We start from the raw sequence: 22,168 nt of genomic DNA on the forward strand, positions 1-22,168 counted from the left end.
AAGAAAAAGGTGCCGGAACAGAGGGATACAATCAAGATCGCGTGAAGTACTAATACCACTTTACAATGCTTTGGTAAGGCCACACCTGGAATGCTGCATCCAGTTTTGGTCACCACGATGTAAAAAAGATGTTGAGACTCTAGAAAGAGTACAGAGAAGAGCAACAAAGATGATGGGGAGACTGGAGGCTAAAACATACAGGGAACGGTTGCTGGAATTGGGTATGTGTAGTTTAACGAAGAGAAGGGTGAGGGATGACATGATAGCAGTGTTCCAGTATCTCAGGGGCTGCCACAAAGAAGAGGGAGTCAAGCTATTCTCCAAAGCACCTGAAAGCAGGACAAGAAGCAACGGATGGAAACTAGTCAAGGAGAGAAGCAACCTAGAACTAAGGAGAAACTTCCTGACAGTTAGAACAACTAACCAGTGGAACAACCTGCCTCCAGAGGTGGTGAATGCTCCAACACTGGAGGTTTTTAAGAAGAGACTGGACAGCCATTTGCCTGAAATGGTATAGGGTTTCCTGCCTGAGCAGGGGGTTGGACTAGATGACCTCCAAGGTCCCTTCCAACTTTATATTATTATTATTATTATAACTCACATCATGTCATACAACTTGCCTTGCCTACCCTACAAGGTTCCATCCCAAAAAAGGTGCCGGAACTCCATTCTGAGCGTTCTATGAGAAAAAAAAAAGCCCTGGTTGTGGGAAGCCTTGCCAAGCGGATTTGTAAGTTGGGTCTGCTGTTGTGGGGAAGCGGAGGGTTTGCCGTTCAGATGAGCGCCTACGGAGATTCTCGGTTCGTCCAGGTTCACGGTTGTCCCAAAGGTGCTTTTTTTTTTCAGGACTTTCTTGGTTGGTTTGTTTTTTTTCTTTGAAGACATTTGGCCTCTCCTCCAAGAAGCTTCTTCAAGCTCACGACTGGATGGTGGGGAATGGAAGGATTTTATATTCCTTGCGGACAGCAGCTGGTCGTTTGCTTCCTAATTTTTTTTTTTTTAGAGAGTCCTTGAGGCCGTTTGGAGGTTTGTCTGTGTCTTCGGGATCATTGGTCTGGAGACTTCTTGGCTGCAGGATGTTTTCTGCCTGGTGTCTCTCTCTCCCCCTCCACCCCCCCCCCATCCAGTCAGAGCTGAGGAAGCTTCTTGGATGAGAAACGAAATGTCTTCGAAGAAAACCGAGACAGTCTCTGGAAAAAGCACCTTTGAGACAGTTCAGATGAGTGCAAATCCAGCCGAATGGTGAAACCCCCTTCAGAGGGCTTTTTCTTCCATAGGGGTAGTGCTTTTTTTGTAAAAGAAAAAGGTGCCGGAACTCACACATGTCATACAACCTGCCTTGCCTATCCTACAAGGTGCCATCCAAAAAAGGTGCCGGAACTCCGTTCTGAGCGTTCTATGAGGAAAAAAAGCCCTGCATAGGGGGGATGCTGGCTGTCTCTTTTTTTTAGGCTTATGCTTTGTTTTCAGTCGGACCCCAGATCCCTTTTCTTGGATGTTTCAAAGGGTGTCTTCAGATTTTGAGATACAGGGATAGTCCTTGACTTACAACCACAATTGAGTCCAAAATTTCTGTTGTTAAGGGATATGTTTGTTAAATGACTTTTGCCCCGTTTTACGACCTCCTTGCCACAGTTGAGTCAAGTGAGTAACCTGGTTGTTAAGTGAATCTGGCTTCCTCGTTGACTTTGCTTGTCAGAAGGTCACAAAAGGGGATCACGCGATCCCGGGATGCTGTGTCTGTCATAAATAAGAGCCGGTTGCCAAGTGTCTGAATTTTGATCACCTGTCCTTGGGGATACTGCAATGGTCGTAAGTGCGAAAAATGGTCATAATTGGCTTTTTCCAGTGCCATTGTAACTTTGAATGGTCATTAAATGAACTGCTGTAAGTCAAGGATTACCTGTACTCCTCTGGCAGTTCTAGGATTGTGGGTTGCTTTGGGATGCAAAACAAGGGTGATGGTCTGCAGTCTTTCGCAGGGGACTAGCAGCTTAGGAAACTGCCTAATTCTCAAGGCTTGTTGTTGTTAGTTGCGAAGTCGTGTCCGACCCATTGCGACCCTATGGACAATGTTCCTCCAGGCCTTCCTGTCCTCTACCATCTTCTGGAGTCCATTTAAGCTCACGCCTACTGCTTCAGTGACTCCATCCAGCCACCTCATTCTCTGTCGTCCCCTTCTTCTCTTGCCCTCAATCTTTCCCAGCATTAGGCTCTTCTCCAGTGAGTCCTTCCTCCTCATTAGGTGGCCAAAGTATTTGAGTTTTAGCTTCAGGATCTGGCCTTCTAAAGAGCAGTCAGGGTTGATCTCCTCTAGGACTGACCGGTTTGATCGCCTTGCAGTCCAAGGGACTCGCAGGAGTCTTCTCCAGCACCATAGTTCAAAGGCTTCAATTCTTTGGCGCTCAGCCTTTCTTATGGTCCAGCTTTCACTGCCATACATTGCAACTGGGAAGACCATAGCCTTGACTATACGCACTTTTGTTGACTGGGTGATGTCTCTGCTTTTTAATGTGCTGTCTAGGTTTGCCATGGCTTTCCTCCCCAGGAGCAAGCGTCTTTTAATTGCTTGGCTGCAGTCCCCATCTGTGTTGGTCTTGGAGCCCAGGAAAATAAAATCTGTCACTACCTCCATTTCTTCCCCATCTATTTGCCAGGAATTGAGAGGGCCGGATGCCATGATCTTGGTTTTCCCAAGCCTATTTAACATTATATTGTCAGCCTTGTCTGATCTTCAGGTCCCCCAACGGGACAGTTTTTAACTCTTATGCTATGGTTGCGTGATACATCTATGCTTAATCTCAATAGAGTCTTTGCATAACAAACGTACCAGACCACCCAAGCCATGGGGCTAGTTGCACAACACACTAGCCTCAGAGTTGTTAACTAGATTGCAGTTTGGTTGGTGTGAGCACATCCTCGTAATCCTCTACGTTTGTAGGAAATGTACCCTCAAAGCCCCCTTCGCTGTAAAAGAGTGGTGTACATTTCTCTACTCCTAAAAACTAAATAACCTGGTCGATAAATTAACCCACTTTGAGGCGCAGTGCCTGGAGCCACAAAAGAGGTGAATGGACTGGGTTTCACAGAACGTAAAGATCTCATTGTTCAAATGCCCTTTCTAGGTCTTTTCTCTTAGCTGGCTTAATGGGTCGTGTGAACTGGGCCGTTCGCTAGCAGCCGTCTTGTAGGGTTCTCAAGCAAAGGCTCTTGCCAGCTTCTTGGTTGCTGTATGTATGTATGTATGTATGTATGTATGTATGTATTTATTTATTTTTTATTTATTTATTTATTTATTTATTTATTTATTTATTTATTTATTTATTTATTTATTTATTATATTTTTATACCGCCCTTCTCCCGAAGGACTCAGGGCAGTGTACAGGGCAATAGCCCTGCCTCAGTTTGACTGGGTTGTCTTTTCTGGGCTTCAGGCTGGGAAGCCGTTTCTGTGTCTCACAATATTTTCGTCCTGAACATTTTCACATTTGCTCAACAAGAGTCTGCTTTAGTTTTCTGCATTTCTCTTGACGAGACATTGTTTGGTGGGGTTGCTTCGGCTGTACAAGTAGTCCTTTACTCATGACGATTCATTGAGTGACCGAAGTTACAACAGCACTGGAAAATTAAGCTGACTTTGTAATAATGCCGCTTGGGGGAGGTGTGAAAGCCCTAATAAGCAGGCATATACATAGAATGAAGGCTACTGCTAAGCTTGTAAGCCGCCCTGAGTCTTCGGAGAAGGGCGGGATATAAATGGAATTAAAATAAAAAAGGGACCGATGATCGTATTTCGCACTGGCGACCGTTGGCAGCATCCTCGTGGTCGTGCGATCCAAATTCAGACGCTCGGCAGCTGACTCATATTTATGATGTCGGCATTGTCCTGAGGTCATGTGATTCCCCCCTTCTGTACTTGTCTGTAACCTTCAGTCGCTTTCTGACAAGCAAAATCGCTGAGGCAGCCAGATGCACCCCACAGCCGTGTCACTGACTTAACACAGTGCAGTGCACACTGCACAGCTAAATGCAGCGATTCACTTAACAGCTGTGGCAAGAGAGAGGTGGTAAAACGGGGCAAAAAAACCCGCCCAACCGATGTCTCGCTTAGCGACAGAAATTGGGGGCTCAATTGTGGTCGTAAGTCGAGGACCACCTGTGATCTTGTCTTCACTAGAATCTGAATATTCAAGGACGGTTTCGATGGCTGGATTTTAAGAGAGCTTTTCTTAGAAGCAGTTGGGTTATTGCATAAAGCAGGGGATACTTTAAGCTTGTAATAATAATAATAATAATTTTATTTGTATACCGCCCTTCTCCCGAAGGACTCAGGGCGGTGAACAAGGCAATACATGTTAAAAGACAAGAATACAAAAATTAAAAGAGATTAAACAAGATGCCCAAGAACTATAACAATAAGTTAAAATACATAAAAAGCAATAAAACCCAAACCCATCACCCATCAGGCCAGTGGGGCTTTCGTTATCATAACCATTTTTTTTTGCAGGCAAAACAGAAGTGGTTTACCACTACTGTTTTCTGGAAAATTGTTTACCTCCCAGACTAATCTGCAGCTCTTGCATTTCCTTTTGGTCTCCCATCCTAGTATTAACCCACTGAGCTTTTTCCAAGAAAAAGCTCTGTGTGCTGCCCCGCTGAAATCAAAGGATACTTTTTCCAAGGGAGAGCAGAAAACTCTTCCCGCATTCGTAATCCGACGAAACCAGCAAATCAGGACAGCTTCCAAGATCTGCAAAATGGTGGAATTCTGGGATATTTTACCCCACTCTTTAGTTGAAAAGAACCCAACCAATTCCAAGTAATTGGAACTTGTTCCAGCAAGCCGGCCTGGCTTGAGGGGGGATTGGTGGGGTTTTTATTGTCATTTTATTGGGGTTTTTATTATGTATTAACTGTATTTTAATGGGCCTGTATTTAATTACTTTTTAACTTTTGTAATTCTGTGTTTTATTCTTGCCCTGTACACCGCCCTGAGTCCTTCGGGAGAAGGGCGGTATAGAAATATTAATAAATTAAATTAAATTAAATTAAATTAATTGGCAGACAGCTCTAGCTTACAGGTTTAAAAGATGAAAGAGGAAAATTAAAAGAACTTTTTGAGGTTGGGTTGGACCCACAGTTCCACTTTTTGATTTTATTTTTTTCCTGCTGGGTTGTTCCTCTTTCCAAACTTCCCCTTTTGTGTTTGCCCTGGAAGCCAAGCAATACTCCCTTCCCCCCCCTCCCCCCCCCCCCGCTTGTCCAAAAGGGGAAGATGGCTTCTTCAGTACGGTGCTGGGGAAATTCTGGGAGCTGAAGTTTACACCTCTGAAATTTGCTGAGATTGAGACACGTTGCTCCAGTGTGTGCAGTTTCATCAGATCAGGACATAATAATAATAATAATAATAATAATAATAATAATAATAATAATAATAATAGTAATAGTAATAATAATAGTAATAATAATAGTAATAGTAATAGTAATAGTAATAATAATAGTAATAGTAATAATAATAGTAATAATAATAGTAATAATAGTAATAGTAAGTTGGATGGGACCTTGGAGGTCATCTAGTCCAACCCCCTGCTCAGGCAGGAAACCCTATACCATTTCAGACAAATGGCTGGCCAGTCTCTTCTTAAAAATTTCCAGTGTTGGAGCATTCACCACTTCTGGAGGCAGGTTGTTCCACTGGTTAATTGTTCCAACTGTCAGGAAGTTTCTCCTTAGTTCTAGGTTGCTTCTCTCCTTGACTAGTTTTCATCCGTTGCTTCTTGTCCTGCCTTCAAATGCTTTGGAGAATAGCTTGACTCCCTCTTCTTTGTGGCAGCCCCTGAGATATTGGAAGACTGCTATCATGTCCCCCCTAGTCCTTCTCTTCATTAAACTAGACATACCCAATTCCAGCAGCCGTTCCCTATATGTTTTAGCCTCCAGCCCCCTAATCATCTTTGTTGCTCTTCTCTGTACCCTTTCTAGAGTCTCGACATCTTTTTTACATCGCGGTGACCAAAACTGGGTGCAGTATTCCAGGTGTGGCCTTACCAAAGCATTGTAAAGTGGTATTAGTACTTCACTTGATCTTGATTCTATCCCTCTGTTAATGCAGCCTAGCATTGAAGAAAGCTTGTCTGTGGGCACACAAAAAATGCATGTTCCTCCTCCCGTGTTCAGCTTTTTACCACTTTAAACAGGTTTGAATCCAGGTAGTCCTTGACTTAGGACCACGATTGAGCCCCAAATGATTATTGCCAAGCGAAACGTTTGTTAAGTGAGTTTTGCCCCATATTTATGACCTTCATTGCCCCAGTTGTTAAGCAAATCACTGCAGATGTTCAGTTAGTAAGCCGGTTGTTAAATGAATCTGAAGGTCACAAAAGGGAACTCCATCCGTCATAAATACGAATATTAATGGGAAACCTAAAAATTGGGAAAAATTAGTCGGGACATTGATTGTCTAAAAAGATTGAATGTTAATCCAAGTAGGATATGTATAAACCAAACCTTATTGATAAATGTAAGAAAGTTATTTTTGATTGAATTTTTTTTTAATTCCATTTATATCCCGCCCTTCTCCGAAGACTCAGGGCGGCTTACAAGCTTAGCAGTAGCCTTCATTCTATGTATATGCCTGCTTATTAGGGCCTTCACACACACCCCAAGCGGCATTATTACAAAGTCAGCTTAATTGCCCCCAACAATCTGGGTCCTCATTTTACCTACCTCGGAAGGATGGAAGGCTGAGTCAACCTTGAGCCTGGTGGGACTCGAACCTGCACTAATTGCAGGCAGCTGGTGTTACTTAAGGAGGCATTAGCCCACTGCTCCACCAAGAATTGTTGTAATAAGAGTTGTATTAATTTAAAGATGGGGACAGTAAATACTAAGGGGAAAAGAGAGGAAACATTTAATGTAATAGTTTGAGATCTGTGCTAAAGATATTTGTATGTTATTGAATTATTGAACAACTCAGCCGCCACGTTGCTTTTCAAATATTCAAATGTAAAACCAGAAAACCAATAAAAAATTTCTAAAAAAAAGAAATAAATATGAATCAGAAAGAAAAAAAATACAACATCGCTATAACTAGTATTTGTCAAATTATTCAGAAACGTTTGGTCTGCCATGCAGACCATCCAGACCTATGGTCTCATTGAAGTTGAGTGCATTTCAGATTTAGAAGACTTTGCCAATTAAATACAAAGATCCTTTTTTCCGAAAAGTCATCTCTAACGTGGGAAAAGATGGCAGAAGTATAAGCTGGAGGGAAGTGGAAACTTCCCCTTTTCCACCAAGACAGCCGTAAACGGCATAATCTGAACAAAAGGGAAACACGCTCGACTTAGCATTGTTTGTTTAGCCACCGCTTGAAGTTACAATACTAGAAAAGTGACTTATAATTGATCCTCACACTTAATAGCCATCGCAGCATTCCCCACGGTCATGTGATCCAAATTTGGGCACTTGGTCACTGATTCGTACCTAGGAGAGTTGCACTGTCCTGAGGTCATGTGATCTCCTTTGGTAACTTTCTGGAACCTTCTGTCACTGTCGGACAAGCAAAATCGATAAGGCAGGCCAGATTCACTTACCAACCGGGTCGCCAACTTAACACTGCGGTTCAATGCAGCGTTTCACTTAACGGTGGCAAGCAAGGTCGTAACATGGGGCAAATCCTCACTCGACCAATGTCTCACTTAGCGACAGAAATTTGGGGCTGACTTGGGATCGTAAGTCGAGGACTACCTGCAGTCTTGTTTTCAGCAGAGCCTGAATATTCCAGGGCAGTTAAGATGGCTGGATGGATCCTAAGAGAGCTTTCTTTAAGAGGTCTGTGTTTACAAGGGTTGCAGCGTCCCGGGGTCACGTGGTGGCCCTTTGCAACCTTCCCAGCTGGCTTCCTGCAAGCCACAGGGGAAGCCGCATTTGCTTAACGGCCACACGTTCACTTAACGACTGCAGGGATCTGCTTATCAACCGTGGCAAAAGAAGTCATAAAATCAGGTGTCGCTCCTGCTGGACAACCTCTTTGTTTAGCAATAATCTTGTGCCAGTTGTGGTCACAGGTTGAGAACTACCGATAGAGACAGAGTGCCAGGAGTAATGATGAACAGGTAGCCCTCGACTTACGACCACTCATGTAGACCAAGGGTAGGCAACCTTGGCTCTTTTATGACACGTGGACTTCAACTCCCAGAATTCTTGGCTCAGGAATTCTGGGAGTTGAAGTCCGCAAGTCATATAAGAGCCAAGGTTGCCTACCCCTGGTATAGACCATTTGAAATTTAAAAAGTGACTTATACCCGTGTTTCCCAAAAAATAAGGCCCGGTCTCTTTTTTTTGGCCTTTTTTGGCCTCCAAAAGAGGCACGGGTCTTATTTTCGGTGGGGGTTCTTATCACCGACAACCCAACCCAGCCGGTCCACTTCTTCCTGGGGCCAAAGGAGCAGCTTCATTCTGCAGCTGCATTCCGGCCTGCATTTTGCAGTCAGGCCTTTCCGCAAGGCCTCTGCAGCCGAGTACCGAGCTATGGATTCAATCCATAGTTCGGTTCTTGGCTGCAGAAGTCTTGCAGAACCGAACCATGGATTGAATCCGTAGCTCGGTTCCCGGCTGCAGAGGCCTTCCGGAAAAGGCCTGTGACTGAGAAATGCAGGTCTGGCTGCAAGAGACGCCTCAGAAGAAGTGGGCCTGCGAGGAGAGGCCTGGCTGCCAGTTAAGCGGGTGCACATAGGGCAGATCCACACACCCCCGCCCTAGCTTGATTTTTAAGTGTGTGCCTCACCCCAAAACTAGGGTTTATTTTGGGGATAGGGCTTATATTAGGCCCACCCCCCAAAAAAAATCAAGCTAGGGCTTATTTCCGGGGTAGGGCTTTCGAGAAAACAGGGGTAGTTGTTTTCACACTTATGACTGTTGCAGCATCCCCCATGGTCACATGATCAAAATCCAGATGCTTGGTGGCTGACTCATGTTTATGACGGTTGCCGTGTCCCGGGGGGGTGTGTCACGTGATCCCCTTTTGCGATCAGATTCACTTAGCCTCTGGGCGACTAATTTAACAACCGCAGGGATTCCCTTAACAACGGTGGCAAGAAAGTTTGTGACATATGGGGCACAACTCACTTAACAACCGTCTTACTTTGCCGTGGAAATTTTGGGCTCGGTGGTGGTCGTATGTCAAGGACTACCCGCAAATGTTCCATTGCATGAAAATTAAGACTTTGGAGACAATCCACTATTTTGTGCCCCAAATGCCGCCAATCCTCCTACAGTGCAGGAATTCTGGGAGTTGAAGTCCATGAGTCATAAAAGAGCCGAGGTTGCCTACCCCTGCCCTATACTGTTGCCAGGATACTACTAAGTTTCACCTGCAGGAATTTTGGTTTTACCCTGCTCAGACAGTAGCACCAGATTCTTTTTAATATACTGAGATTCTTCATATATTTCATAGAATGATGATTCCTGACCAATTTCATCATACAGTGAAGGGAAAAAAATTATTTGATCCCCTGCTGATTTTGTACGTTTGCCCGCTGACAAAGAAATGATCAGTCTAATAATTTTAAAGGTAGGTTGATTTTCACAGTGAGAGACAGAATAACAACAACAACAAAAATATCCAGAAAAACGCATTTCCAAAAAGGTATAAATTGGTTTGCATTTTAATGAGCGAAATAAGTATTTGACCCCTTTGCCAAACATAACTTAGTCCTTGGTGGCAAAACCTTTGTTGGCCATCACAGAAGTCAAATGGTTTCTTGTAGTTGGCCACCAGGTTTGCACACATCTCAGGAGGGATTTTGTCCCACTTCTCTCTGCAGATCCTCTCCAAGTCATTAAGGTTTCGAGGCAGCTTGAACCTTCAGCTCCCTCCACAGATTTTTCTATGGGATTAAGTTCTGGAGACTGGCTAGGCCACTCCAGGACCTTAATGTGCTTCTTCTTGAGCCACTCTTTTGTTGCCTTGGCTGTGTGTTTTGGGTCATTGTCATGCTGGGATACCCATCCACGACCCGTTTTCAATGCCCTGGCTGAGGGAAGGAGGTTCTCGCCCAAGATTTGATGGTACATGGCCCCGTCCATCGTCTCTTTGATGCGATGAAGATGTCCTGTTCCCTTAGCAGAAAAACACCCCCAAAGGATTTCCACCTCCGTGTTTGAAGGTGGGGATGGTGTTCTTGGGGTCATAAGGCAGCATTCCTCCTCCTCCAAACACGGTGAGTTGAGTTGATGCCAAAGAGCTCGATTTTGGTCTCACCTGAGCACAACACTTTCACCCAGTTCTCCTCTGAATCATTCAGAGGTTCACTGGCAAATTTGAGACGGGCCTGTACATGTGCTTTCTTGAGCAGGGGGACCTTGCGGGTGCTGCAAGATTTTAGTCCCTCTCTGCGTAGTGTGTCATCTTAGTGACTTATGTTCCCAGCTGCCTTGAGATCATTGACAAGATCCTCCCGTGTAGTTCTTGGCTGATTCCTCACCGTTCTCATGATCACTAAAACTCCACAAGGTGAGATCTTGCATGTAGCCCCAGACCAAGGGAGATTGACAGTAATTTTGTTTCTTCCATTTGCGAATAATCGCACCAACTGTTGTCACGTTCTTGATCTTGGCCATAGTGGAGAGTTTGGAATCTGATTGATTGATTGCTTCTGTGGACAGGTGCCTTTTATACAGGGGAACAAGCTCGTTAACTGTATAAAAGATACCTGGGAGCCAGAAATCTTGCTGCTCAAATACTTATTTCACCCATTAAAATGCAAATCAATTTATAACTTGTTTGAAATGCTTTTTTCCGGATTTTGTTGTTGTTGTTATGCTGTTTCTCGCTGTTAAAATAAACCTACCATTAAAATTATAGACTGACCATTTCTTTGTCAGTGGGCAAACGTACAAAATCAGCAGGGGATCAAATATTTCTTTTGCCCCTCGCTGTAAATGTCAGCAATAACAACTTCTGGAGAGCTTCTCGGGACTGAAACCCAGACTTTGGGGATATATGAGGATCCTAAAGCATCAACTATGCATCATAACTGAAGTCTATTCCCTAAAGAAATATTTATTTATTTATTTTATTTATTTTAATTCCATTTATATCCCGCCCTTCTCCGAAGACTCAGGGCGGCTTACAAGCTTAGCAGTAGCCTTCATTCTATGTATATGCCTGCTTATTAGGGCTTTCACACCCCACACCCCCAAGCGGCATTATTACAAAGTCAGCTTAATTGCCCCCAACAATCTGGGTCCTCATTTTACCTACCTCGGAAGGATGGAAGGCTGAGTCAACCTTGAGCCTGGTGGGACTCGAACCTGCACTAATTGCAGGCAGCTGGTGTTACTTAAGGAGTCATTAGCCCACTGCTCCACCAAGGCTCTAGTAGTAGATTTAGTAGTTCCCAGTGTTACCTCAGATGAACAGTTTGGAATACATAATTTGACCACTAGTCATATTTCTTCACAACATTTATCTGCGTCATTTTATCATTTCTGAAATTCTGAAATTTAAGATGTCATATTTGTACCATTATTCATTTCATTTCAAATTTAATTTTTATCACCCCTGTGTTATTATGAAAGAGAGCATATCTATCTGCATGAGCGGGCACCTGACTATACACCTTAATTAATAAAGCAATGTGAATTTCATAAACTCAGCAAAGTGACAATACCTGAAACCATCAAAACACTGTTTATAAATTGTTTTACAGTTTTCTCAAACCTCCTCTTAATGTCAACAAGGCATCTTCTCCAATGTTATTTCTCAAGCTTGGCAGCTTTATGGGTGGACTTCAGTTCCCAGAATTCTGGGAGTTGAAGTCCGCTCACCTTAAAATTCCAAAGGTTGAGAAACGCTGTTTTGTTCCATTCCATGGATTTAACTGATGACCGGGGTAGATCCTGACTGAACGTTTGAAGAAACTTCCTAAAGGGTAAGAGCCATTTTGTGGAGGGAGTCTTAGCAGAGAGTTGTTAGGCTGGTTTTTCACTGGTTGCTCAAGACGATTTCCTGAGAGTGGTTTAATCTGGAAAGGGCTGGATTGGATGACCTCAGTGTGGCCCCTTTGCAGCTCTGGGATTCTGCTGTTCAGCGAGTGACCGTTTCAGTATTATATATTTTTTCTCATCCACATTTCTTTCTCTGTCCTTCAGGAAGAAGTTCTTCGGAGAGAGAGAGAGAGATGTTCCCATTTTTTTTCTGTAGGTGAGAAGCTCTGAAATCCCATCGTCTCTGCCTTGTATGTACTGCTCTGAACTTGCCCAGACTTGGACTCAGACACACACACACACACACACACACACACACCCCTCGGTCATGTCTGCAGAAAGAAACCAGCGCTGGGCTGGGAAGGCGAGCAATTGAGCAGAGCCAAGGTCGAAATGGCGGCCGAGCGACAGGAGGTGTCCTCCGTGGGCCTCCCCCCTTACGAAACCAGGCTAGAAAAAGGAGTCAAAATGGAGGAGCTCGAGAGAAATGGCCTTGCGCTGGCCGGCCCGACCCGTTTCAGGAAGAGCCCTTACGTTATCCAGGCTTTCACCATCGGAGAGCATTTTAGCCGGATGACAGCCAAGCCAACGGAGCGGGATCTCGAAGAGGGGATGCTGTCGCCATGTTGGGAAGCCCAATGGCGAGACATCCTGAAGAACAGAGAGTCCCCGTGTTCGGGTTGGAGCAACCGCCAGATCCCGGGGCTTCTGGCTCCTGCTGAAACCGGGGCCGGCGAACAGCCCCCACAGGAAGAGGCAGGTGGGCTTCTGCCGCGAGAGAGGCCTTTCAAAACCGGCCTGGACGGGGACCCCGCAGAGCAGGGCGACGATGGAGAGGTGAAGGGAGAGGGCCAGGCCGAGGAGACCCCCAGCGCGGAGCTGCATCGGCAGCACTTCCGGTGGCTTTGCTACCAAGAGGCGGAGGGGCCCTGGGACGTCTGCGCCCGGCTGCGGGAGCTGTGTCTCAACTGGCTGCAGCCGGAGCTGAATTCGAAGGAGCGGATGGTGGAGCTGGTGGTCCTGGAGCAGTTCTTAGCCATCTTGCCCGAGGACATCCAGGGCTGGGTTGGAGAAAGCGGGCCAGAGACCTGTGCCCAGGCGGTGGCCTTGGTGGAAGACTTCCTGCTGAGGCAGCAAGAGACTGAGAGTTGGAAACAGGAAGTAAGGGAGGGTTGTTTCTGGGGTGGGGTGAGTTGGGGGAGCTGGGGATGAGTTTTCCATCGGTCCTTCATCTCATAAGAGCCAGGGTGGCACAGGGCTTAAAGTGCAGTATTGCAGGCTGACTCTGCTCACCGCCAGGAGTTCGATCCTGACCGGCTCAAGGTTGACTCAGCCTTCCATCCTTCCGAGGTTGGTAAAACGGGGACCCGGATTGTAGGGGAGCCATATGCTGACTCTGTAAAACGCTTAGAGAGGGCTGTAAAGGAGGGATCCCCGATCCCTGATCCGTGGACCGGCCCCGAGCTGCGGCATGCCAGAAACCGGGCCGTGCAAACGAGCGAAGCCCCATCCACGGGATGCAGGCAGCATGTGAAAGCACGCCCCTTCCGGTCGGTGGAAAAACCTCCATGGAACCGGGTCCCTGGTGCCCAAAGGTTTGGGGTCCACTGCTGTAAAGCACTATGAAGCGGTATCGCAGTTGCTGTTGCTCTCTCATTGTGTCTCAGCAGGGACCGACAGGTGGAATCAAGTGTGTCCCAACCTTAGCAACTTTTAAGGTGTGTGGACTTCAACTCCCAGAATTCCTCAGCCCCTTTGCTTTAAGATCTGCAGGCTTTCAGGTCCCAGAGTTCTGCAGCCAGCTTGCGTTAAGATGTGTGAGCTTCAATTCTCAAAATTACATGCCGGCTGGGGGAATTCTGGGAGATGGTGTTCATAAATTCTAAAGCAGCTGAGGTTGGAAAATTCTTTTATTATAGGCTGAAATTAGCTGCTGCCTCCTCAACTGAGGGATAAATTCTTTGCCTTGATCACTGGTGATAATAACTTTATAAAGATTTTAGCAAAGAAAGATGAACTTTGCCAGAATGTATTTAGAATCATTGATAGACATATTTAGAATAAAGAGAAGGTAGGATTTTTGTTGTTGTTAGCTGCGAAGTCGTGTCCGACCCATCGCAACCCCATGGACAACGTTCCTCCAGGCCTTCTTGTCCTAAAGGCAGAATAGCAGGGGCGGGGGGGGGGGGGAAAGGAGAAAGCCAAAAGTGTAGGAAAAAGAGGAAAGAAGATATAAAGAAACGTCCAATTTTCTTTTCAACAATTATAACTTTACCTCTTATTCTGTGCCTAGAGCAGGATCTTCCCATTTCTATAATCTTATTTTTTTTTCCTAATCAAAAGCATATAGCACAAGTTCATTTTTTTTTGTTTCACACAAAAAGTACAGAAGGCTTTCCAGTCAGCAATAAACTTGCTGCCTGAAATTTTGCATTTCTCCCTTGAAGGGTATCGGTGAGCCAACAGCCTGAAATGTGATCAACGTTTCACCAGAAACGTTTGGGGTCTCTCTGACTTTCCCACTTCATACTAAGCCCAGGAATTAGTTTTCCAGTCTTTCTCCAGGCCTTACTGCCTGTTTTAACATTTCCCAAGGCTGCACCTTGTCCTGAATGCTCATTTTTTTGAGTGTAGACAAGGGGTCTCCAAAACTTGACAACTTTTTAAGAGTTGCGGGCCTCAACTCCCAGAATTGCCAAGGTTGAAAAACACTGCTTGTAGCCTATCTCAGTAAAGTTGTGAAATTTGTTTCCCGACTAAATGGTTCCACCGCTGTGCAGCATACCCTACCATCTTCATACTTTGTGTTGTTGTGACATCGCACACGCATCCCAAAGGGCCAGAACCGGCCAGGTCAGGCTCCCCTCGTCATTCTGATTCAAGTAGCCAGACTTGCAGCCCCCCACCCACATTCTTGCTTTCTATCGTTTTAGGTGCTGGGAGAGTTTGAAGAAGTAGCCATGAGTTTTTCGAGAGAAGACGACGCTGGCGAAAAACAGCCTTGCCGGGAAATCAAGCAGGAACAGGCCAACTGGTTGGGTACGGATGCTTTGCCGTGAATTTATTTATTTAGTTATTTAGTTACGACTTTACTATGCTGCCCATCTCGACTGTCAAGAGCGACGCTGGTAGTCTTCAACTTGCAACCGTCATTGAGCCTTGAGTTGTGGTCGTAAGTGCCATGCCAGTCATTAAGCAGATCATTAAGCAGATATGGGGCTACATCTGACTTTATGACCTTTTTTGTGGCAGTCCCTAAGGGAAGGCTACAACCGTAAAGTGAACACCACCGTTGTTTTAAGTTCATCTATTCTCTGCCAATGACTCTTTATTTTCCAGTTCTTTCTCTTTTCCATTCTGTCATATTCGGGTAGGGCCATGTTCCACTGTCCAGGCTTCATTCGAAGTTGTGAATTTGAATTTTCCCTCCTTGCAGTCTGTCAGTGCTGCTAACACCAGATATTCTTGCTTCGACAACATATTTGTTTTATTTTTATTTTTATCCCATTTATATCCCGCCCTTCTCCGAAGACTCAGGGCGGCTTACAATTTAAGCACAAACCAATGTGCTTAGCAATAGCCTTCATTCTATGTATATGCCTGCTTATTAGGGCTTTCGCCCGCCCCCCCCAGCGGCATTATTACAAAGTCAGCTTATTGCCCCCAACAATCTGGGTCCTCATTTTACCTACCTCGGAAGGATGGAAGGCTGAGTCAACCTTGAGCCTTGTGGGACTCGAACCTGCACTAATTGCAGGCAGCTGGTGTTACTTAAGGAGGCATTAGCCCACTGCTCCACCAAGGCTCTATGGAGATGCAGCCCTTTTTATTCTTGTGTTTCACTCTTAGAGTTAGAGCTAGAGCTAGATGATACTGGTGGGAGGAGGAGGAGGAGGAATGTAATGGGAGTTAGTTAGACATAACATTATAATAGTGTTATAATGTTCAGAGTTTTTGAAATAAGAGATGATAAGACATGGCGGGTTGGAGAACTGGAGGGAAAGCCTGCATTTCAAAGTAATTGGAGAATGTGATTGATGACTGTTAATTAGAGGAGGGAATTGTGCTTGATACTATGTGCCAAGGGGAAGGGAATTCAGATTTTGGCTTCGACCATGTACGTGCCGATGCCGTGCTACTCGAATAAAGATTCTTTAAAGTAAACAGTGCCTCGAAGTTCTTTGGAGAGTGTGACACAGTCACAAAGTCCCATTTTTTGCGCGCTCAGAAATCAGCCCACATTTGCAGCCATTTGTAGCAATGCAAAGTCACGTGACCGCAATGTACATTTTCTGCTGGCAACCGGCATTTTTTTTTTCTGGAAAAGGGAAATAAATGGCTGCAAACGGCCGCAAACGTGGGCTGATTTCTTGAGTGCCCCAAAATGGGACCGTGTGACTGCAGGGAGGGAAACTTCAGATTCACATTTGTGAATAGCCCCGAGGAGGTTCATTGTAACTTCGAATAAAGTCTAGACAGGGGAACACGGCCCTCCCCGAATGTGACAGAATCGAAAAGAGAAAGGACTGGAGAAAATCACAAAGTGTAAAGATCTGCCATTAGAAATTGAATGACGGTAGGAAAAGAAAGCAAAGACAATGCCCGCGGTTAATAACACCTTGGCTGCAATCCTAAAACAGCCCGAGCACCGTTTGAACACCACTGACCTCAAGAAAATCCCCATGAGTCCGTTGCAAAAGGCAGTTTTATTGGGAACAGCTTACATCCCGTAATTACAGGGGTGTCAAACTCAATTTCATTGAGGGCCACATCAGCATTGCGGTTGCCCTCAAGGGGCCGGGTGGGTATGGCCAGGGTGGGCGTGGCCTACTGGGTGGGTGTGGCTGGAGTGGGTGTGGCCTACTGGGTGGGCGTGGCCAGCTCTACATCGTTCGCATCAAGGGTGCCTATGGGGGCCTGGGCAGGAGTGGGACAGATCTGAGGGTCTCTGGCAGGAGGAGGGTCTCTGGGCCAGGGCCAAGGCAGTGGGGGCCGTTCCCTCACTGTTTCCAGGATGGCTTCGTGGGCCGCATGAAACCACGTTGCGGGCCGGATCCGGCCCCCGGGCCTTGTGTTTGACATGTCTGCCGTAATATCTTTCTAACCATCAAACAGCAACATCTGCCCATCCCAGAGGATGAGGATGAGGATGATAAAGTTGAAAGGGACCTTGGAGGTCATCTGTCTTCGAGCTCTCTGGCCCAAGCTGAGAATTTTAATTTTAACTGGGTTTTTTTTTTATTTTTCTCTCAGGGACTGATTTAATCTTTTTAATTGTTTTAACTTTTGTATTGATTTTTCTTTTAAACACCCTGTAAACTGCCCTGAGTCCTTCGGGAAAGGGTGGTATATAAATAAAATAAAAAAATAATAAAATAATAAAATAAAATAATAAAATAATAAAATAAAATAAAATAAAATAAAATAAAATAAAATAAAATAAAATAAAATAAAATAAAATAAAATAAAATAATAAAATAAAATAAAATAAAATAAATAAAATAAAATAAAATAAAATAAAATAATAATAAAATAAAATAAAATAAAATAAATAAAATCTAGTCCAACCCCCTGCTCAGGCAGGAAACCCTATACCATTTCAGACAAATGGCTGTCCAGTCTCTTCCTAAAGACTTCCAGGTTCCACTGGTTAATTGTTCTCACTGTCAGGAAGTTTCTCCTTAGTTCTAGGTTGCGTCTCTCCTTGATTAGTTTCCATCCGTTGCTTCTTGTCCTGCCTTCGGGCGCTTTGGAGAATAGCTTGACTCCCTCTTCTTTGTGGTAGCCCCTGAGATACTGGAAGACTGCTATCATGTCCCCCCTCGTCCTTCTTTTCATTAAACTAGACATACCCAATTCCAGCAACCGTTCCCTAGATGTTTTAGCCTCCAGTCCTCTAATCATCTTTGTTGCTCTCCTCAGCACTCTTTCTAGAGTCTCATCATCTTTTTTAACATCGTGGTGACCAAAACTGGATGCAGTATTCCAAGTGTGGCCTTACCAGATCTTTGGGAAGGACTTGATAGGGTAATAAAAAGGCTAAATCCAGTCTAAATATCTGGCGGAACTGGGCAAGGAACTCATAATAGAGCTTGCTGAAGAAGGTTTTGTGAGATTCCAACTTGGAAAGAATCGCTCCCAGTTTTTTTGCAGCGGGCAATACAATTCTCCTCAGTTTCCCGAAGAGAAACTGGCTCCCAGCACAATTTCAGAAACGGAAGCTGAAGAAAAAAACGGAAGCTGAGGAAAAAAAACTGGGTTTCTCCCCCCCCCCAAAAAAAAAGTGGTTTATTTTTCAAATGAACAAATGTTAGTCTAGCAGCCAGGCAAAGTAATCATTGCTGGTTAGTCTATGTCCTGGTTTGATTTCTCTCTCTCTCTCTCTTTCTCTTTTATTCTTCTCTTCTGAGGGTGGTTGGGGCATGGTAGAAAAACAAACCAGGAATAAGCCAGGAAGCCGTAAACATATATATCTCTCTGTCATGTATGTGTGTGCATGTGGGTATATGTATAATGGTAATCTTTTGAGTGCTGCATGAAACAAAATTTCATTTTAATGTATGCTGATTAGTGCACATTTAAAGTGACAATAAAATTCTGTTCTGTTCCGTTCCGTTCCGTTATTATCCCTATTTCTCACATTATGCAAAGTCTCAGGAAACGGGAAGCCCATAACTTTCAAATTAAACTTTGCTTGCCCTGAAACAAATTGTGGTGAAATTATCTCAAACTGATTGTAGTCACGCATTAGAAGGGTTAAAAAAATAAATGGGGGAAAAAAGTAGCACAGAATATGGATCTGTGTTGTTTCAACCATTCTACCTGTATGAGCTGTAGCTTTTCTAATGCTCTCTTTCAATCTTGACAGATAAGTGGGAGAGTGACGATGAAGAGGCTGTCTTTGAAGTCTTATTGGAAAAAGCTGAAACTCAAGTCCTGGAAGAAAACTTTGGAGAACAAGCGGCACAAAGATGGGAGCAGAGATTCCCCACAGACAAGAGAAGAAACAACGCCATTCTCGACGAGAGCGGGGTCTCCGGTGAACGTGTCTCGGAGGACAAAGCGCCCACGGGAAAGCGGAGACACGTGTGCGCTGTTTGCGGCAAGGGCTTTACTCAAAAATCCAATCTCAACAGGCACCAGAGAACCCATGTGGGAGGAAAGACATTTCAGTGCTCAAAATGCGGGAAAAGCTTCAAGTGGGAAACCAGTTTTATGCGACACCAGCGCTTCCACACCGGCGAGAAGCCTTATCCCTGCATTGACTGTGGGAAATGTTTCAGTCGGAGCGCCAACCTCATCATTCATCGGAGGATTCACACCGGAGAGAAACCTCACCAGTGCACAGACTGCGGGCAGAGTTTTAGCCAGGTCTCCAATCTTGTTCGACACCACCGAGTCCACACCGGGGAGAAGCCGTACAAATGTCTGGAATGCGAGAAGAGCTTCACTCAGAAATCGAACCTCGTCAAGCACCAGAGCATCCATTTGGGGGACAGGCCGCCGCGACGCTCCATTAACGGGAAGAGGCTGGCTCAGAGGTCGAATCGCCGCAGATTGGACGAGGATTCTCTCGGAGAAAACCCCTGTCAGTGCTTCAAGTGCGGGAAAATCTTCTCCCGGCGAGGCAACCTCCTTAGGCATCAGAGCATCCACACGAAAGACAAGCCGCACAAATGCCTGGAGTGCGGGAAGCGGTTCAACCAGAGGACCAACCTGAATGCACATCAGAGGATCCACACTGGGGAGAAACCGTACCGGTGTCCGGACTGTGGGAAAAGCTTCCGGTGGAGAGCTCACCTGATCATCCACAAGCGGTTGCACACCGGCGAGAAGCCCCACAAATGTGCTGACTGCGGGCAGAGCTTCAGCCAGCGGTCCAATCTGGTGAGGCATCTCCGAATCCACACGGGGGAGAAGCCGTACAAGTGCTCCGAGTGCGAGAAGAGCTTTGGCCAGAAATCCAACCTCATCAAGCATCAGAAGATTCACACGGGGGACAGTGCGCCCCACCAGCCGAGCGGTCTTATCAGACAGGACCAAACGGCAGAGGAACCCTATCCGTGTTTCCGGTGTGGGAAAGTATTCAGCCGCAGGGGGAACCTCCGGAGACACCAGAGCATCCACACCCGAGAAAAACCTCACAAATGCTCCGACTGTGGGAAAAGATTCAACCAGAGGGCAAACCTCATCAGCCACCAGAGGATTCACACCGGGGAAAAACCCTTCACCTGTCTTGACTGTGGGAAGAGTTTTCGGCAGAGCCCGCACCTTATTAAACATCAGAAAGTCCACACGGAGGAGAAGGCTTCATACCACAGCTCGGATCACCGGGTGGGCCTCAGCCTTGAGCCGGGCCACAGGACCCACGAGACGATCTCCCTGCGAGCTAACCCGTATCAGTGCATGAAGTGTGGGAAGATGTTTAACTGGCAATCGAATTTCATCCGGCATCAAAAAATCCACGCCGGCGAAGAACCTCGCCAGTGCTTGGATTGCGGGAAGACGTTCAATCGGAGGAAGAACTTTGTGGCTCACCAGAGGATCCACACAAAAGAGAAGCCTTTTCAGTGCGGCGAGTGCGGTCAGACCTTCACGTGGGAAGCGCACCTGGTGATCCATCAAAGAATCCACACGGGAGAAAAACCTCACCTCTGCGCCGAGTGCGGGCAGAGTTTCAGCCAGAGATCCAACCTCATCCGGCATCAGAGGATCCACACGGGAGAGAAACCCTACATTTGCTCGGAGTGTGGTCAGAGTTTTACGCAAAGGACACACCTCGTGGTGCACCAGAGAACCCACACGGGGGAGAAACCCCACAAGTGTGTGGAGTGCGGGCAAGGCTTCAGCCAAAGGGCGCACCTGATTGTCCATCGGAGAATCCACACGGGAGAGAAGCCGTATCGATGCGCGGACTGTGGACAAGGCTTCTGCCAAAGATCTAATCTTACCAGACATCAGAGGTCCCATGACTGTGAGAAACAAAAATAGGAACAGGGAAGGAATACCGCTGAAGGGTTATGCTAGGCCTCAGTCACCCAAGCATGGGGAGCGGGGGAGGGAGAATGATAATATTCAGTTGGTAAAGGGCATTTGGGGGACAGACCTTGATCTTTACGGAAGGATCCACCAAGGACGGAGCCAGAACTATAAAATACACAGATGTGTGAAACAGTTTTGAGGACACCGATCGTATTAAACAGGGGGCCGCCGTCTTCAAAAACGGCTACCGACGTCTTGACTTTTGCAGCAGTGTTCCTCACGATTATTGTTTGAAGGCCGTGTTTTTCCACCTTAGCAGCTTTTAAGATATGCGGACTTCACTTCCCAGGATTCCCTAGCTGGGGAATTCTGGGAGTTGGAGTCCACACGTCTGCAAAAAAAAAAAAAAGTCGCCAAGTTTGAGATCCGCTGCGTTACAGAATGACGTCGCCAGTAAAAATGCACTGATTTCGCCAACTATCCTCGCTCTTCGCTGCTGCCTCTGCTTCTTCGCTTTGGGCTTCGGCAGTTGCTGTTGTCCATCGTTGTTCCATCTTTCTAAACCAATGGAAGGTGGGAAAGAAATATAATGTGAAAGAAATTGTATGTGAGCACCATCCTGTTCTGGAAAAAGGACCAGCCGGGCACCAGATTGAAAGCAAAAACTGATGAAAGATTAGGTTTGTTAATGCAATGCTTTTCAACTTTGGCCACTTTAAGATGGGTGGACTCCAACTCCCAGAATTCCCCAGCCAGCGTTGCTGGCTGGGGAATTCTGGGAGTTGAAGTCCACCCATCTTAAAGTGGCCAAGGTTGAAAAACACTGTGAACTAGGAAGGTTGGGGAGTGCAGAGAAATACAGCCCCTCCCCCAATTTCCCATTCTGGGTCACATGACTAGGAGGAGCTTAGAACGGAGGCTTTTGCAAGATTCTGGGCCTCCGCTCTAAGCCCCTCCTCCCTGCTAGTCACGTGACCCCTGAGCACAGCATTCAAAACAGCGGTTTCTCCGCTTTGGCAACTTTTAAGATACCTGGACTTCAATTCCCAGAATTCCCCAGCCAAACGTTTTAAAAGCTGACAAGGCTGAGAAACACCGAACCACTAGACACTGAACCACTTACAGCTGGCCCAAAGAACACCCTTGAGATTGTTTGCACTGTGCCCTGTGCATCCTTGTGACTGTGTTTTAGAAG

At 45.8% G+C, this 22,168-nt stretch overlaps 1 protein-coding gene across 1 annotated transcript; it reads left to right on the top strand.

Moving 5' to 3' along the window:
• Positions 1-11,902: 11,902 nt before the first annotated feature.
• LOC308664103 (uncharacterized protein) lies at positions 11,903-21,651 on the top strand. The gene is made up of 4 exons (XM_081321099.1): positions 11,903-11,936; positions 12,157-13,152; positions 14,925-15,030; positions 18,860-21,651. The coding sequence occupies exons 2-4, from the start codon at positions 12,385-12,387 to the stop codon at positions 20,980-20,982; spliced, it is 2,997 nt and encodes a 998-aa protein (XP_081177225.1). The 5' UTR covers positions 11,903-11,936; positions 12,157-12,384; the 3' UTR covers positions 20,983-21,651.
• Positions 21,652-22,168: the final 517 nt, after the last annotated feature.

This window comes from Vipera berus (genome assembly GCF_964194415.1).
Source record: "Vipera berus genome assembly, chromosome: 2".
NCBI classification, from domain to species: domain Eukaryota; kingdom Metazoa; phylum Chordata; class Lepidosauria; order Squamata; family Viperidae; genus Vipera; species Vipera berus.

Bases quoted from the DNA above. Each gene is read 5' to 3' on its own strand.
- LOC308664103 (XM_081321099.1), top strand. From the start codon at position 12,385: ATGGCGGCCGAGCGACAGGAGGTGTCCTCCGTGGGCCTCCCCCCTTAC. The intron at 13,153-14,924 runs GTAAGGGAGGGT...CTATCGTTTTAG, and splicing joins CTGAGAGTTGGAAACAGGAA to GTGCTGGGAGAGTTTGAAGA. The intron at 15,031-18,859 runs GTACGGATGCTT...CAATCTTGACAG, and splicing joins GGAACAGGCCAACTGGTTGG to ATAAGTGGGAGAGTGACGAT.